At 37.8% G+C, this 15,583-nt stretch overlaps 1 protein-coding gene across 2 annotated transcripts in view; it reads right to left on the reverse strand.

Moving 5' to 3' along the window:
• Positions 1-15,583, reverse strand: part of fndc3a (fibronectin type III domain containing 3A) — a 44,799-nt gene that overhangs the window by 18,071 nt on the left and 11,145 nt on the right. For both annotated transcript variants that reach the window (XM_017416442.3, XM_017416440.3), the window contains exons 3-5: positions 12,868-12,943; positions 689-765; positions 333-579 (exon numbers count right to left, since the gene is read on the reverse strand). In XM_017416442.3, the coding sequence (XP_017271931.1) occupies positions 333-579; positions 689-765; positions 12,868-12,943 (400 nt within the window). The remainder of the gene's footprint in view (positions 1-332; positions 580-688; positions 766-12,867; positions 12,944-15,583) is intronic.

Below are 15,583 nucleotides of genomic sequence, written 5' to 3' on the forward strand. Positions count from 1 at the left end.
AATTTTCTGATATGATGAATTTGAGATTTTCATTTGTTGTCATTTGTAATCATCAAAATTAAACGAAATAAACATTTGAAATATATGAGTTTGTATGTAATGTATGAATATAATATACAAGTTTCACTTTTTAAATGGAATTACTGAAATCAACCTACTTTTTCATGATATTCTAATTTTATGACCAGCACCTGTATATATGTAAATCAAGTAGCTTGCATGAAAGTGAGACAAGATTTAGAAGCGGAGACGCTAAACAATTTGACTTAATTGTATAAGAAGACAAACAACCCTTCAACAGAACAACAGATGCATCTCTGGTTCTAACTCACCCTGATCTGAGAAGATATGAGCTGGATGGTACTGGGAGATGTACTGGGAGCTCAAGTCGCCCACGCCACCTGCCATGCCTGTGTAAAGGTGAGGTGGAGGGGGGATCATGGCGGGATGTGGGATGAAGGCAGGCAGGTGCGCATGAGGAGGAGGCGGAGGGTGGTGGAGAGGGGAATGCCCCCCTGGGTGGAAATCTGGTTGCTGAGGTAAAACCAGAACCCTCCGCACTCCGTTCTCTTCTATGATCTAGGAGGAAGTAAACAAACATGAGCATGGAAAACTAATATCAAATCTGCTCAGAGTTTATATAAGATGACAATCTGATACTAGTGGGAAAATGATTTAGAAAGAACACCTGTGACACATATCCAGGAGGCACATAGATTGGAGGCACTGAACCATTTGGAGACATCATGGGAACCTGAGCAGGACCTGTAATGAAGGAAAGAACAAGATCAAACACTGCTGCTCAGGACAAGCAGCTGATTCATCTTTGATAAATGTGATGAGAATAGGAAGGCTGCAAATAGGGCAGAAAATTTATCTGAGGTCTAGCAGGACCCAGAAGATTAGAAGATTATAGAGAAGAGATTTCTCAGAATCACAGAGCAGAAAGGAAGCACATTCAGAATTCATCAAATCAGTGGATTCAAAGAAAAAAGTGAAAAATTTCAACAGACTGTTAAACTCAACTGAAACTAGGGGGTTATGATCTATTTTTGATGCATTGTGATGCAGACACAAACCATTCTGAATTGATATATAAATGTCAAAAATTGATAACTAATTTGTTAATAACATCCTACAAAAGGCAGAACTTGGAGCCGTCTATGCATGAACACAACAGGGACACGAGGTGTAAGCAGCACCTTCTGCAAGGAAAGCCAGGGTTTGGAAGTTTGTAATCGGGCTTCCATGAAGAAAAAGGGAAATATGACGGTCACAATCGCCACACTATATGCAAGTTGTGTACATGTTTCCACCTGGAGAGGGAGAAAAACTGCCGGTCGTTGCTGCCACTTCTAAAAGGCAGTGTCTCACTGGGCTGCAACTGGTGACAAATCTGCAAATGGATTTCATGAGGGAATCTCCAGAATGTAATAAACCAATTGCAGCATGGTACAATGTTGGCAAAAAAAAAATGTGTGGGGTTTAAAATACAGTTTCCCAAGCTATGAACACAAAAAGAGGCCATTATTTTCAAAAACTGGCCGTGCAAATCATGGTTGCGTGGCTCACTGGTCAGTGAGAAACAACCTTATGTTGCAAACTTTGGAGCTGCAGTAGAACATGTCCAAGATATAAACTCTACACAGACTAAAGTGGATGGATATCCACTGTCACAAAATCTTATCTCACTGCACTCAGTATTTTAACCCATTTTGTTAATCTAGTTCCTAAAATCTTGTTTAAATGAAAGCTGTTTTACACTGCAGTGTAGAGCAAATTATTTTGTTTCTTTTAGGTCTTACAGATTTTATGCCCAGGATTGTGTTTAAAGTGTGATTATGGATGCAATGAAATCCATCAGTTGTTTTATAAATCACATTGCAGCCCACAGAATCCTAAGAAATCGAGAGGTGCCTAAAGATCCCCTATCCCTAATTAAAACTTCTTTAAAAATGGTTTTATTGATTATATCCCTGCCAATTTTATGCAATCCAATCCAGTCCAGGTTGTTTTAATGTTATTTATAAAACTGTTTAAAACAACCACAATAGACCAAAGTACTGCACAGAAAAAAAGACTATCTTCATGATTTTTGTTTTGTGTTTTAGTATATAAAACATGAACCTTAAATAGTGTGACACAAATCTCACATTTTGCTACGTTGTAAATGACAAATGACAGGCTTTAACTAGTGCGAATATATGAAGGAGAGTATACTCTGAGTTGTTTCACTTCAGTACAAAAGGTACACTTTCAGTCTCATTTCATTCCATTCATCATTTATTTATTTGTAAGACAGATAAAAAAAATAGTTGCAAATGTATGAGGGCCACTTTTTAAAAGTGCTGAGAAACAACAAAGTTCCCTGCTCTGTTGCTGGGGCCAGTTGAATGGCTTAGCTCAGCTCAGAGAAGTGACAGCTCAGCAAAAACACCTCGAAGAGAAAAATCTCTGAGCCAAGTTTGCACATTACCACATTTCACTTTCTTTAAACCTAAGACAGAAACAATAGGGCCCCAACACCAGATATCACACAGAAGAGCAGAGGGATTCACTGACCTCCCAAGAAAATGCATGAGGAAGAGATTTTTCTTCACTTTACTGAAAATGTATTTTGGGGGGGGAGAGCCCCTCTAAATAGGAAACTATAATAGGTTCACAGCTGCTGAGGACAAGCTCTATAATGACGCACAGAAACCTTGTACTCTCACACTGACATCTAGCACCATTTCCCTCAGGTGCTGGTATTCAGCCTCCAGCTCTCATGGGAGAGTAACTGAAGTTTCAAGCAGGTATTCTGACACAACCCAGGTTGATGAGTAAGCAATCTAAAACTTAAAAAGTCAAAAAAATAAAATAATAATAAAAAATCCTGTCCCTTCTTACATAAAGATGACAATGTAGTTGTGATTCTTTGCTTTAATTGAACATTTTGCACATTTTTGGAGACAAAATCTAGGAACATTTCCACCGTGTGTTACAGTTCAACAGTACTATCAGCTGCAACTTTCAAAATGACACACGAAGGCAAAATTTACTGAAGCATTGAGACACCTCAACAGATAACATGATAAGGGTTCAAAGTTCAACGCTGTGCTAAATTAAAGGCCTACAGATCCCAACAGGAATGCATATTGATTGTTGCCTTTCATGTCTTGAGTTTTAGACTAAGACTATCCTATGATGTTGTAGCTGTTTTGGTCAAAGCTTAAAAATAACACTATATTACAGACTCTCAGCTACTACCACGGGTGATGGTGGTCAATCCTGGGTCCATCCTGTAACCGGAGGGTTGCTGGTTCGAGCCCCCACTCCGTCAGTGGGCAAGACACTTCACCCACCTACTGGTGGTGGTCAGAGGGCTCGCTTCTGTCTCACTTCTGTCAGCCCACCCCAGGGCAGCTGTGGCTACAATATGGCTTCATATTACCGCCATCAGTGTATGAATGAATGGGTGGGAATGAATGAATGAATGTGAGGTGAATGGGTGAATGATTCTAGTGTGAAGTGCTTTGGGGTCCTTGGACTAGATAAAGCGCTATACAAGTGCAAACCACTTACCACTTTGAATTTTAGGTAAATATCTGTAAAACTGTTGGCTAATGCTGATTACCTGTGATGACCATCATGAAGTGGTTTGACTTGGTCAGTCATGGATCTACATCCAATGATAGGTTTCATCTAGTTTCATTAAAATTTGTCTGGTTGTTAATGAGATATTTTGGTAATAGACAGACATGCTAAAACACTGCTTTTGCTTTTCTGCAGCGAGTGGTAACTTAACAGAGAAGCAGGCTTTGTTTGCAATGTTAGTACAAGTGAGCTTTGTGACTGGAGGTGAGATGTGGGAAGGATGCCATAACTTGTTTGTAAGATTGTTGGTTGGAGTATGTTACAGGGGTTATACTTAGTTGGACCATCTATCACTAATGTATTCAATCCTAGCAGAACTCGCATCTGCTGTCTGCATTTTTCAGCTGCAGTGCTGTAACAAACATGCTTTACCATATCATGATCTTATCCATCTGACCTAGTGTACCGTGCTATCAGTCAGTCATACCATGATAAAATACATCAACAGCAGCCTCTCAGTGGGATGCAGGTACAGCAAGCAGACCAGTGAAACTGCATGGCACTTCCTACCTGCTAATAAATTGACGTGAAACAGCTAACAGGGGCGTCTATTAAAATCAAATGGCCAGTTAAACAATAAGTCCTTTCTCTACCTGAGAAGACAGCATGTGTGCAAGGACTCAGTTGACAGATAAGGAAAGATCTCAGCCTAAATGAAGGAAGTCACACTAGCTCAGCCATCGTTAGTTTCATATTAGAATATAATTTGAGTGGGAGTTCAAAGTGTTTACTGTTAACTCCACTCACTTTTAAGACAAATTAGATGAAAATTATGCCACACAGTGCTCAGCTGTGCATCTGCCTAATGACTGATTAGGGCAATTTTTCTTAGCGCTGCTGATGCTGACTAACAGCAAATCTGATGAATCACATTAGCATCCGATGTGTTGTCTATTTAGATTGAAAGGCTTTGTGAATACAAACTCTGAGACTGTAGGACTAACACAACCAGCAAGGTGAGAAAAAGGTGATGAGGGTACCTTTAGCAAGTGAGAAAAAAAAAGGGTGGGGTGGGGGTTGGAGTATGACACCCTCTCTTTTACATCAAACTGACGCACGAGTGCTGACATATCAGAATAAAAAAAATAAAAAAATGAAAGGAAAAAAAAAACAGACGGATTCCTCCCTCCCTCCTGTGTCAGCTGGAGCCCTGGTGGTGCTGACGTGGCCATGGAGTACCAGCCACGGGAAAAACATCACCCACAAGGGGGGAAAAAAATTTAAGAAGCCATTAATATGGCAGCATCCCAAACATGTATACCAACATTCACCAAGGGCTCATCCACACGGGAACACAGTCTTTCCTAAACCAGCCTTTAATTTGTAGTTTCTAAAATTATCCTCTTAAACATGGCACAGTTTCTACAAACGTTTTCATTCACACAGACATGCGGGAAACGACCCAAATGTTGTAGCTGCTTTGCCAGGTCTGTATGCAGCATCGTAACGCTGCCACAAAAATACAACAGAAACCGCAAACTATACGTGGGACAGATGCTGTCAACACAAGAAGAAAAAAAAAAAGATGGTTGGCGAATACAAGGGCAAAAAAATGAATCCTTTTAATGGACAAAGTGGAACTTCTCATTTGTGTTACAATAAGCTACCATTGACTGGGAGTCGTGTCAATTCAAATAAGCAGACAGAATGGGACGATTTCAGGTACAGTATCCATCAACAGACTGCTGGAGAAAAGGGTTTTCCTTATAAATGTTCAAAGCTTTTTCAATGTTTTTCTTTGGACTTTGGCTGCTTTTTCACTCATTTTCAGTCCAGCACCTGACTGTTTTCAGAGGAATGTTTATTTTTTTTGTCTGTTAATCATTAAGGTACAAAGAGGCTCCTAAACCCAAGGAATCAATCGATGTTGTATGCCCTAAATTGTCTATTTTGTGTAAAGATTCAATTTTAATTTGAAACTTGAGACACTTCATTCCTAGCAGCCTGTCGCAAAGGCACAACTTGTTCAAAAAATGGTGTAGTTGGATCTGTAAAAGATACCAAAGTTAACAGTTTGTCCAAAGAAAGCCTTTAAAAGACGTTCAGAAATTCTGAGGAATGATAAATCAAGACCACTTTAAACGATTTCATGAAAGTCTGGCTCATTGGAGGCAAAGTATAAATAAATTAAGGGTGGTAATGAAACTTTTGCACAGAACTATGTAGAAGGTAAAGTTAACAGGTCTTTGAGATGTACTGCAAACAGGGAAAGCTTGGCAAACAGTGTTGAAATAATGGCAGCAATCCAAGCAAAGTGTCATATCGGATCAAATGTCCAATTGCACTCTTGACTAGATTGGGAAAACAGAACAAAGGACACAGAGGCTAGCTAGGTTAAGAGAAGGGTGTAAACCAAGGAAAGCACACAAGAAGTGGGAATTATGAGATAAAGAGACAAAGCAGTTTAAAGTGGGAGTTTTCACATGAATAATTGTCAGCTAAAAAGATAAGCAGAATTAAGATTTAGCTAAAGCTAATAAGTGGAAATTAAAAAGAGAGAGTAGGCAATGAAAAACAACTGACAGAGCATGAATACTGCTTAGAAGCAAAAATAAAAAGAATTGATTTGTCATTAATGAAGAAAAATAATTACATTGCTAAGCCATACGATTTATACATAATGACATTCAGGCAAATAGTCCCATTTTAGCATCATATGACATTTCTTCTTGCAGACAGGAAACAACTCATCAGTTTAGGAGAGCTGTAATTTGGGCTGAGGATAACATTCTATTAGAATATTACACGCATATGTGTGCTCGCCTTTGGCCATGCCGCTTCTGCGTAACGCGCTTGAACCTAACCACCAAAAATCCAGACAGATGGAGCAGGAGGAAAAAAAAAAAAGAAAGTGTGTGTGTGTGTGTGTGTAAGGGGGGGGTCTGGGTCTGAGCGGATCTGTGTGTAAAGCAGAGCCCAGGGCAGGAAGCTGCACAGTAAACAAAGGACTTTAAAAAGAAAAGGCCTTTTTTTTTTTCCTAAGGTGTTAGTAAACTTTGATTTCCTAATGTGTCAAGCTACCTACAAGATTTTTAAAATCCTACCAGTAAATGTTTACAAGGAAGAGCATCAGTAACCTTCATGCTCGTGCGTATTACGGAACATCACACCCTGCTGTTGCTGCTGCTCGAAGCCAGACTGAACCAAGGGAAGAGAGGCCATGACGGCAGGGGCTGGATTTTTTAAATAATGAATTATTTGACTCTGTTTAGGAAATAAAGATTCCAGCTGAGTTCCATCCTGTAACAAAATGTTAACCTCCTAATCTTCTATCGTATTTTTCCCCTCTTTACAACTAGTCTCTTGGTTTTAGCACAAAAATGGCAGAATGCCTCCGTAGCCCAGTCTTTATAAGAGCTACTCACCACAGTAGCAGTGAATAAACCATTTTACGCACATTTTTATGTACATGTCCTTGGAGTATAGAGGGGGAGGTGAGGAATAAAAAAGTAAAGTGCTAATGTGTCTGATGTGTCTAATATTTGCAAAGAAATTTTGTGAAACATATGTAAAAAAAAGGCTTGTGAGAAGATGCTGTGGGTGAGTACATACTTTATTTTTTATTAATAAATGATTTAAGGATGTGAGTTTATACCACTCTAAATGACCAGGTAAAATAACGGAAAGAACCAAAAACAGCATAGCACATGTGGGAAAGGAAACCATTTTATATTGCTCTTTTATGCCTAATCACAAATAAGATATTTAGATTAAAAAAATTAGAAAATAACCCCTTTATTTAGACTGAATATAGTTTGATCTGCATTTTTATGCAATTTGTTAAAAACATAATTCTTTAACAATCAAAGATCTTAAAATAAATAAATAAATAAATAAATATAAGAAATCATGCTTTAACTTCTCAGGAGTTCCAATTTATTTAAAAATGAAGGAAAGAAAAAAAAAAAGTACAAAATCTTGTAATTTTTTTGTGATGAATCTCCTGGTGTACACACAATTGTCTGATTTACTTCTGGTGTTGTGTAATTGGCAATAAAGATGCGGTGAAGTGACCACTTCTTTTTAAAAGGCTGTCTGAATTCTTAAAATTTTTCCTACCTCAGACATTCTTCTTAAGTCATATAGTTGTTCTGTCTGATGTGAATTGAATCAAAAAATTTAACAAAATTTTTTAATTTTATTTTATAAAACAGAGTGAATTGCAAAAATAATTTATGTGATGCAATGCGGCGTTTCTGTTAGAAATATAAGTATTGATTAAAGTGGCCACCATCAACTCTGGCAACAGCGTCTAACCCGATTATGGTACAATCGCTTCTGATGAAAATTATGGGTAAGCCAGAGAGATACTGCGTCACAAAACGTGAGTCAAGGTTAGCCAAATAACAGATGTTTCATTCTCAAGCCATAATTTGCAAACTGAAGATGTTGGTTTTTTGTGTACTTGATGTTTTCAGTTGATATTTGCCAATTTTTCCACTGATTATTATTGAGACAAAAAAACAAAACAAAACAAAAAACAGTTTTCTTGATTGACACATTATTTGTCCAACCAGTGGTTAAAAATATTTTACTGAACCAAATTTCATTGTGGTAACAGTTTTAGATTCAAGACATGTGTTTCCAGTGATAGCAAACGAGTATTGGCTTGATTTTCCCAGTCACTAACATTCTTACAGAGAAATGAGGAGTTATTTTAAAATGGTCTCCATAACTCTGTCTAAAACTTACTAACACGTCTAGTAAAATGGTTAAATAACTTTAGAACTTCTTGGCCCTCAACTTTCTCATTTCAGACCTGGCAGGTTGTGTCCATCCGTTTCTGCACCTTTTCGAAACAGACAAATTTGACAGTCACATCCATTTCAGTCAGTAATTGGCAAGCTGTTCAGAGATGAGAATGTCCATTTGAATTTCTCTCAAAGAATCATTTCTCCCTTAGGATAATTTTTCATTTCATAACCATCTATTTGTGGAACTATAAGTGTACGGTTTATAACTGTGCAATGCTTTTAAGGGCTAACTAAAAGCTGTACCTATAAAAATGAATGTCATGTATTCTTTTTGGATATAATAAGAACCTACAGAAGTCAAGTAAGTCAAGCTAATAATGTAGCTTTAAAATGATTTCACATAATCTTGAAGACCAGAGGGAACTCCATGCAGAGTTTTTTACAGGTACGACCAAAAACAGTTAGATAAACTTAAACGAAAGCAAAATATTTAAAGTGCATGTCCTGGACTACACCTGCGACATTAGAAATGATATGATTGTGTATTACAAACAAAATACCAAAGAACATAGACAAGTAAACTGAGACAATGACAAAAATAAATAAATCGGCTTATAAGGCAGTATGTGCACATTTGTTATGAGGGTACCTGCTCCCTTTACCACACAGCTTTAAGTCATGTCCCCACAATGAATGGCTTAAATTTTGTGGCAAATCTGAGTAAGGTTTAAAAATCCCAAAAGAGTGAGACAGAGTTTTATACCATCACCCAGAGAATGAATCATCCAAAGTGATGGTGAATCACCAGCTCTAAGCTTATCAGGTGGCAACAAATTCCAGTGATACAGCCTTCAGATCTGGAATCTTGTAGCAGATTTGGAGAAAGGTTGACACGGGGAGGACTCTAGGTCGTTTGAGAAAGACGTGTCCACAAACATGCAAAACAGAGAGAAATAGAGAGCAGAAGGATGCTGAATGGCTACTCTAATTAGTTCCCCTCACTAAAAGGTCTAACCTTCAAGGCAGATATCAAAAACAGCAAATGCCCTCTATAAACTGCATTTTACAAGACTGACTGTTCCTATTAAACAGGTTGTCATGCCCTATCACGTAGCAATTACGCACCTCCAGCTGCTAAAAATATGACTCCGAATACAAAATTTAAGGCTCGGCTATAACAAATCCTGAAAGACACATGCAAACCTGATCATTCTAAATCTGTGTCGCTGTCATTCGGTCCTGCGAGTACGCTGTGAGGTTAAAGATGGGAGATTAAATATATGCAGAGCAGATGCCAAAGTGAACAGAGATAGTCTGATGTTGTGTTCATGCAACAAACCAAACCAACCACAGAAGCGCATACATGCTTGCTTGCACTCACAAACAAACGTGCGCGCGCACACACACACTTCTTCCTCCCTCCTTGTACTGCAAGCGGTGAGTCATCCCTCTATTCACGTCACAGAGAGATGAGTGCACCCTGTGACAGGCCAGTTAGTAGCAGTCACACTGATCTATGTGGCACCTCTTAGTTCCATGTTTCTCCTCTGATGGAAAAACTATGTATCCCTGCTCCCTATTAGGAACTTTTACTCATGGAGAGCTGGCGAAAGAGTCCTTGTTGTGAACAAACTGTATAATGGTGTCCTGGCTGTGCAGCATCACCTTCTCTCTCCCCTTTCGTTGCTTTGTCATCCAAGTCTGGATGCCTGAGGCCTGTTGTTTTACCACAAAGTACTGACAAAAGCAGAAGATGGCAAATGCTGGTCTACACAGATGACTACACGGACGCCATGGAATAAAAGAAATGCTACAGAGCAAATAGTCTCCCTCTGAGCCACACTGGATGTCAAAAAAATGGCAATTCTTTGTTTTTTTTTTAATCAAATTTGCAACTTAACGTATCAAAAAACAACCATCTATGAGCCTGTAGAAATATCAATAAAGGGAGATATGTCTCCTGTTGCCAGCCATGAAGATAGAGAATCATTCTAAGATCAATGTTTTTCCTGGCAAACGCAATGCTTTGTAATAGTTCACAATTATGGCCCCACAACACAACCTCCTACAACTATTCCAGCAGCCTTGCACTCACACTGTCAACAACATGTAAAAGCCACACTTCATTGTTGCTGTCACAAAGCCAGCGCAATCACCAACAACGGTGGAAAAGAAAATGACTCCCATCAGGATAAATGAGTAACACATCTAACTCAAACACTGCATTTCTGCTCCAACTCTTATGCTAAATACTATAATTAGGCCATATGTTTATTTCCCATTATGATAGATTATTGGCGCACTGTTAATTTTATCAGCCGTGAGACTGAAGAGCAAGAGTACAGCTCAGAATAAAGGAACCAAGGATAAAGGATGGATGATGTTAGCCTTATATACACACACAATAGATTTTACATACTTAACCCTTTATTTTCTGCCTAGATACAAAGCTAAATCTGTAATCTTGTAAACACCATTTGAACACTACAGTAAGTTTTGCTTTGCATTTTCTGCTTGTTAACATAACCAGAGATCCTTATAATCTGATAACTGATATCTGGTTAGAAAAAGTCTGCAGACCAACATGTGTTTAAGGGTTACAATTAAGGTTTAGTAAAGGTTATGAAAGTCTTTATGTGACAACTGATACTGATAATTGTACGACCATCCTACTTCAGTTTACCTTAAAGAAACAGGTTGTGAAAACAAATTTAACCTCAGGCGGAAAGGTAATATTTTTTTAACCTTCATTTACACTTTGATGAAGGAATATCGTCATCATCATAAATAATCACAGCAAACAAAACACTCCTTAATGCTCACATAGGCTTTTGAAAACAGTTAATTTAATTTATGCATGTATGATAATGTATAATGTGTGATCAGCTCAGCTTTCCCAAAAACACGTCAAATTCAATAAAATGAGTTACATGACACATTTTCTTAAAATGCACCATTTTCTATAATGGTGCAAATCACCAGATGCATTTCTGGCACAGTACAGGCTCCAAGCTGTGAGACATCACTGACATCCCTCTATCATTTCTGGAAAAATACCTCATTGCATCCTAAAAGCCTTCCTTTTTGGGGGGCACACACTGAGCAGAATTAGTCCAGGTGAAAGGGATTGTTGAAAACAGAAGTATGAATAATAATCTAGTTCCTTGATCAAATTGTTTTTCAGCAAACAAAAAAAAAGGTCACTAGTCAGTGTCGAGGAACACCTGTCAACCGTTACTTAAATCCAATAAAATATCTTGGCCATTAAATTCACTCGGTCCAGGGGGCAGACTATCAGGAAGAATTATCTGAGTAACACAGTTTGCTATAATATTAGAGTAAAATAATAATTTTTCTAATGATGTTAAAATCTGGAAATGTTAAAACTTAAAAAAAAAGGATTTATGGGAGAGGTGTTTACAGCAGAAAAGGACCTAAAAAATGTCCTTGGAGAATATATTTTTCTGTAAACATTACAAATGTGTCTCTCCTGGCTCCTTTTTAAAAATCAGAGAATAAAAATGGTTTTGTTTGATTAACATTTTGTCAATGAACCACAGTATTCTTCTGAAAGGAAGTAATGTTGTGGGTTAAGTCTGTAAAATGTGCATTGGACTCCATATCACTTAATTCTCCAGAATTATTGCAATAGTGCATTTTCTGCTTCATATGGTCTTTTTGTAGGTTTTTAGCTTTCAGCTCAATCATGAATATTTCTAATACATATCCCTTTGATAATTAAAAATAACCAGAATACTGTAGATAAGAATAAATCTTTGTTATTATCTTTGTTTAGTTACACACAAAACTTTGTATTTGAGATCTTAATTCAAGTCCCACTACACTATCTTTCCAAATGTGAAAAATCTCCTTTTTTTGACTGTGTGTGAACATTTAACTCTACAGAAAAGGCTTAAAACTGATGTACCAAAATCAGGTTTGCACCAGTTAACATTATAAAGTTTAGATTTTTTAATACAACATATAACTAAATAAGACAGGCATAACAAAAAATAAATAAAAAATACATTACTGATCTTGAGTTTGTTTTAGAAACCACTTTTCTTAATATAATATATTGTAACACTTCATGACTCATCAGCATTTTCAAACCAAACTGAAAAAATAACTATTGGTCATCTACAGTATATTCAAATAGTTTAGAAATGCAAAATCTAAAGAAAAACAAACTTGCATTACTTGAATATTTGAAGATTCACATATAAATTCAAAATGACAGTTTTCAGCGTGAAACCATGAAAGTGAGTTATTTACAATAATGTTTCCATGACTGTAGAATCATGAATTAACTAAATCAATAAACTGTTATGCCACCTTGTTATAATAGTAGGCCAGAAAGAACAAACCAAATTTATTTTTATTGATATTTTGACTAATAGGTTATTTTTTAAACCTGCATTATAGGTTAGTTGTAGGCGGAAGGTGTTTAGTTCAAATTTGCAATTAGATCTACTAGATGCTTCAACTTCCTAAATAACAGACCTTTAAACAATTCAAAGTATAATAGCTTGCTTACCTGTGATACACTGAAACTGACCATCCTCTCTTCGAATAGTGAAGGCCTCACCTGGGTTGACTTGCACCAGGATTACCTGTAAGGATGCAAAAGAGATTGCGATTTACTCATTTTATAGAACAAGACTCATTATAGACCATGTTAAACTAATTATCTCTGTATTAATCTAACGAGTAAAATACGTTCAAACAAACTGACAGGTAACGCAAGTTTCTTATAAAAATGTATTGAAATTATTTACAAATAAGTAATGATCTCAATGGAAAAAAAACAGACAGTAAATTAAATAAAGAACAGCTGCTGCTGACAGATGAAGCCAAGTCTAAAATTTGCAATTAATCGTTCAAGCCAATTCAGTCATTAACACAGACAGACACTAAAAATAGTTAAATTATGTGTTCAAATTTCAAACAAACAAAGGGACAGGTTTTTAGCTAAACTTGCTATTAATGTCTAGATGCAATTGTCACACACACACACACAAAGTCACTCAGTTCATCATGAAATGTCAGGCACACACTGATATGTACTCTACAATGAGTCATGCCACTTTAGTTGTTATAAAAGACTAAACAAACATACCCTGGACAAGGAAAGAAGAGACAAAAAGAAAAATTAAGGAAGTATTTTTGTTCTGGTAATTTATCAAAGCAATTACAGTATTTCTAACAGATTGTTGTTGGGTTTTTTTCAATAAGCACATAAATAAAAAAAACACATTTAAATTTATTGAGTCAACTTATTTTCAAAACACAGAAATTAAATATTAACTAGTGTTTAAAAACCCACAAACACTTCAGATGTTCTCAAATTGAATATTCTTTCAACTTATTCCTATAAAATCAAAGATTTCTGTTTCCTAGCTCTGTGTGTGGGCGCTGGATACCTCACTCTTGTGGAAGTCGCGGTCACAGAATCTACACTCCTCTGGCAAAGGGCTTTGTCTATGGCTGTCTTCAAACACTGAAATCATCAGCACCTCCATCTCTGACACTGCTCCCATTCATGTGCTCAGCAAAGACAGGAAAGAGCCCTTTGACTGCCACACAGCCTCATATGTTGATACAAACCCACACAAGCAGCGTCAGCAGTGTGTATAGTATGATGGTGGTGGTGGGAGGGGCAATGGAGTCTAATTCAATCAAAGTCTGAACACTCCAGTCAGGTACATGTGTATGTCTGTTGTTCTCTCTCTCCATTGTAAAGCAAAAAAAAAAAACAACAACAACACAAAAGATGATTAATCAATTTTTTTTGTTTGAAAATTACAGCAGAAATCAATGCTGTTAAAGCTACTGCACGTGGGGAAAAAAAGGAGGGGAGGGAGGGAAGGATTTGCTTGGGAAAAAAAATAAAATCTTACTGCTACTTACTGTTCCCCGCATCGTTTTCTCTCATTGAAGCGTCACTAATCATGCAGTCAAAGACAGGAACAGATGCTCCAGGGTCTACTAGACCCTTCACCACTTCACCCAACCCTCATGAGAAATCACATGACCTACGACGCCAAGACATCTGGCTGAGCTTGTCTTTTACAAACTCCACTTTTATCCACGCCAGCATTAAGTCCAGTAAGAGACCGACAAGACATGAGGAGAACAGAAATTCAGGGCTTAGATTTTCTTTTTTTTTTGCTTTGAATGAAGCCGTTTACAGAAAGTGTGGCGATAATCTCATGGTTGCTTAGCTTGATTCGGGTGCATCTGCTTCATCAGCGGCACACTCCTCAGCGGCGAGCAGCTTGTTCACTCTCGTCTCCGGCTTCAGTGCAGCCTCCCTGCCATCAGTATCCACAGCAACGCTTTCAACAATCCACAGCAATGTCCACACCGAACCTTCACAGAAGGGACTGAAACCTTATCAGCGTTGGCCACGCTTCGGAACAGGAAGAAAAAGGCAGATGAGCCCAAAAAAACAGGATCAAAAAAGAGAAGGACTTTGGATGATGCCTCAGTTTGCTGCTTGTTTCCTCTTTGCCTCTTTCACTGACTGAGTTCAGTTAACGCCTGCTGTGCTCCTTAACATGGTTAATTTCAATAGCATTCCATCAGGGTGTGATCATAGCACTGCTGAGCTGGTAAAGGTAAAAGGGGTCCATAGCATTGGGAGTCCTTTGTTCTGTCTTTTTCACAACAACAACAATGGCGTGAGGAAGCCGAGCAACCCACGCAGCTTCTGAGGCTGACATATATGACAACGCTACAGTCCCTCTGCCTCCCTCTCTCCCTTCTCTCCCTCCCCCTCATACTCTACTGTGGCTCTCTCTCCCATTCACAGAGCTTTACATCCCCTTAATACTCCGATCAATGAGGAGATGAGGTAGAGAGAGTTCAATTGCAGATATCCAGCGTTGGTGACAATTGCAGTCTTAGGTTCTCTGACATCTTCAAATATCACAAAGCAGCACGCTCACAGTAAAAACAAAAGATTATTTGTATAGTGACACAATACACACAGCTTGAAAGTGTTCAGTGCCTCGGTAACATCTGCCCTCATTTAGTCCAAATGGATCGTATCTTAAAGCGGCAGTGATGATCACTTGATCAGCGTGTGCCAAGTTCTCAAACACTCTGCGCCAAGCAAATGAGGTACCTTAAAATCCTGTTTGCTTTACTTTAAATATAAAAACAACAACAACCACAAAAATCTAGATTGAGGCATTTATATGAGAAAGCTGTAAGCAGCAATCAGTAAGCAGTAGAGTCCAAGTATAATA

Source organism: Kryptolebias marmoratus, linkage group LG2 (assembly GCF_001649575.2).
Source record: "Kryptolebias marmoratus isolate JLee-2015 linkage group LG2, ASM164957v2, whole genome shotgun sequence".
Taxonomy (NCBI): domain Eukaryota; kingdom Metazoa; phylum Chordata; class Actinopteri; order Cyprinodontiformes; family Rivulidae; genus Kryptolebias; species Kryptolebias marmoratus.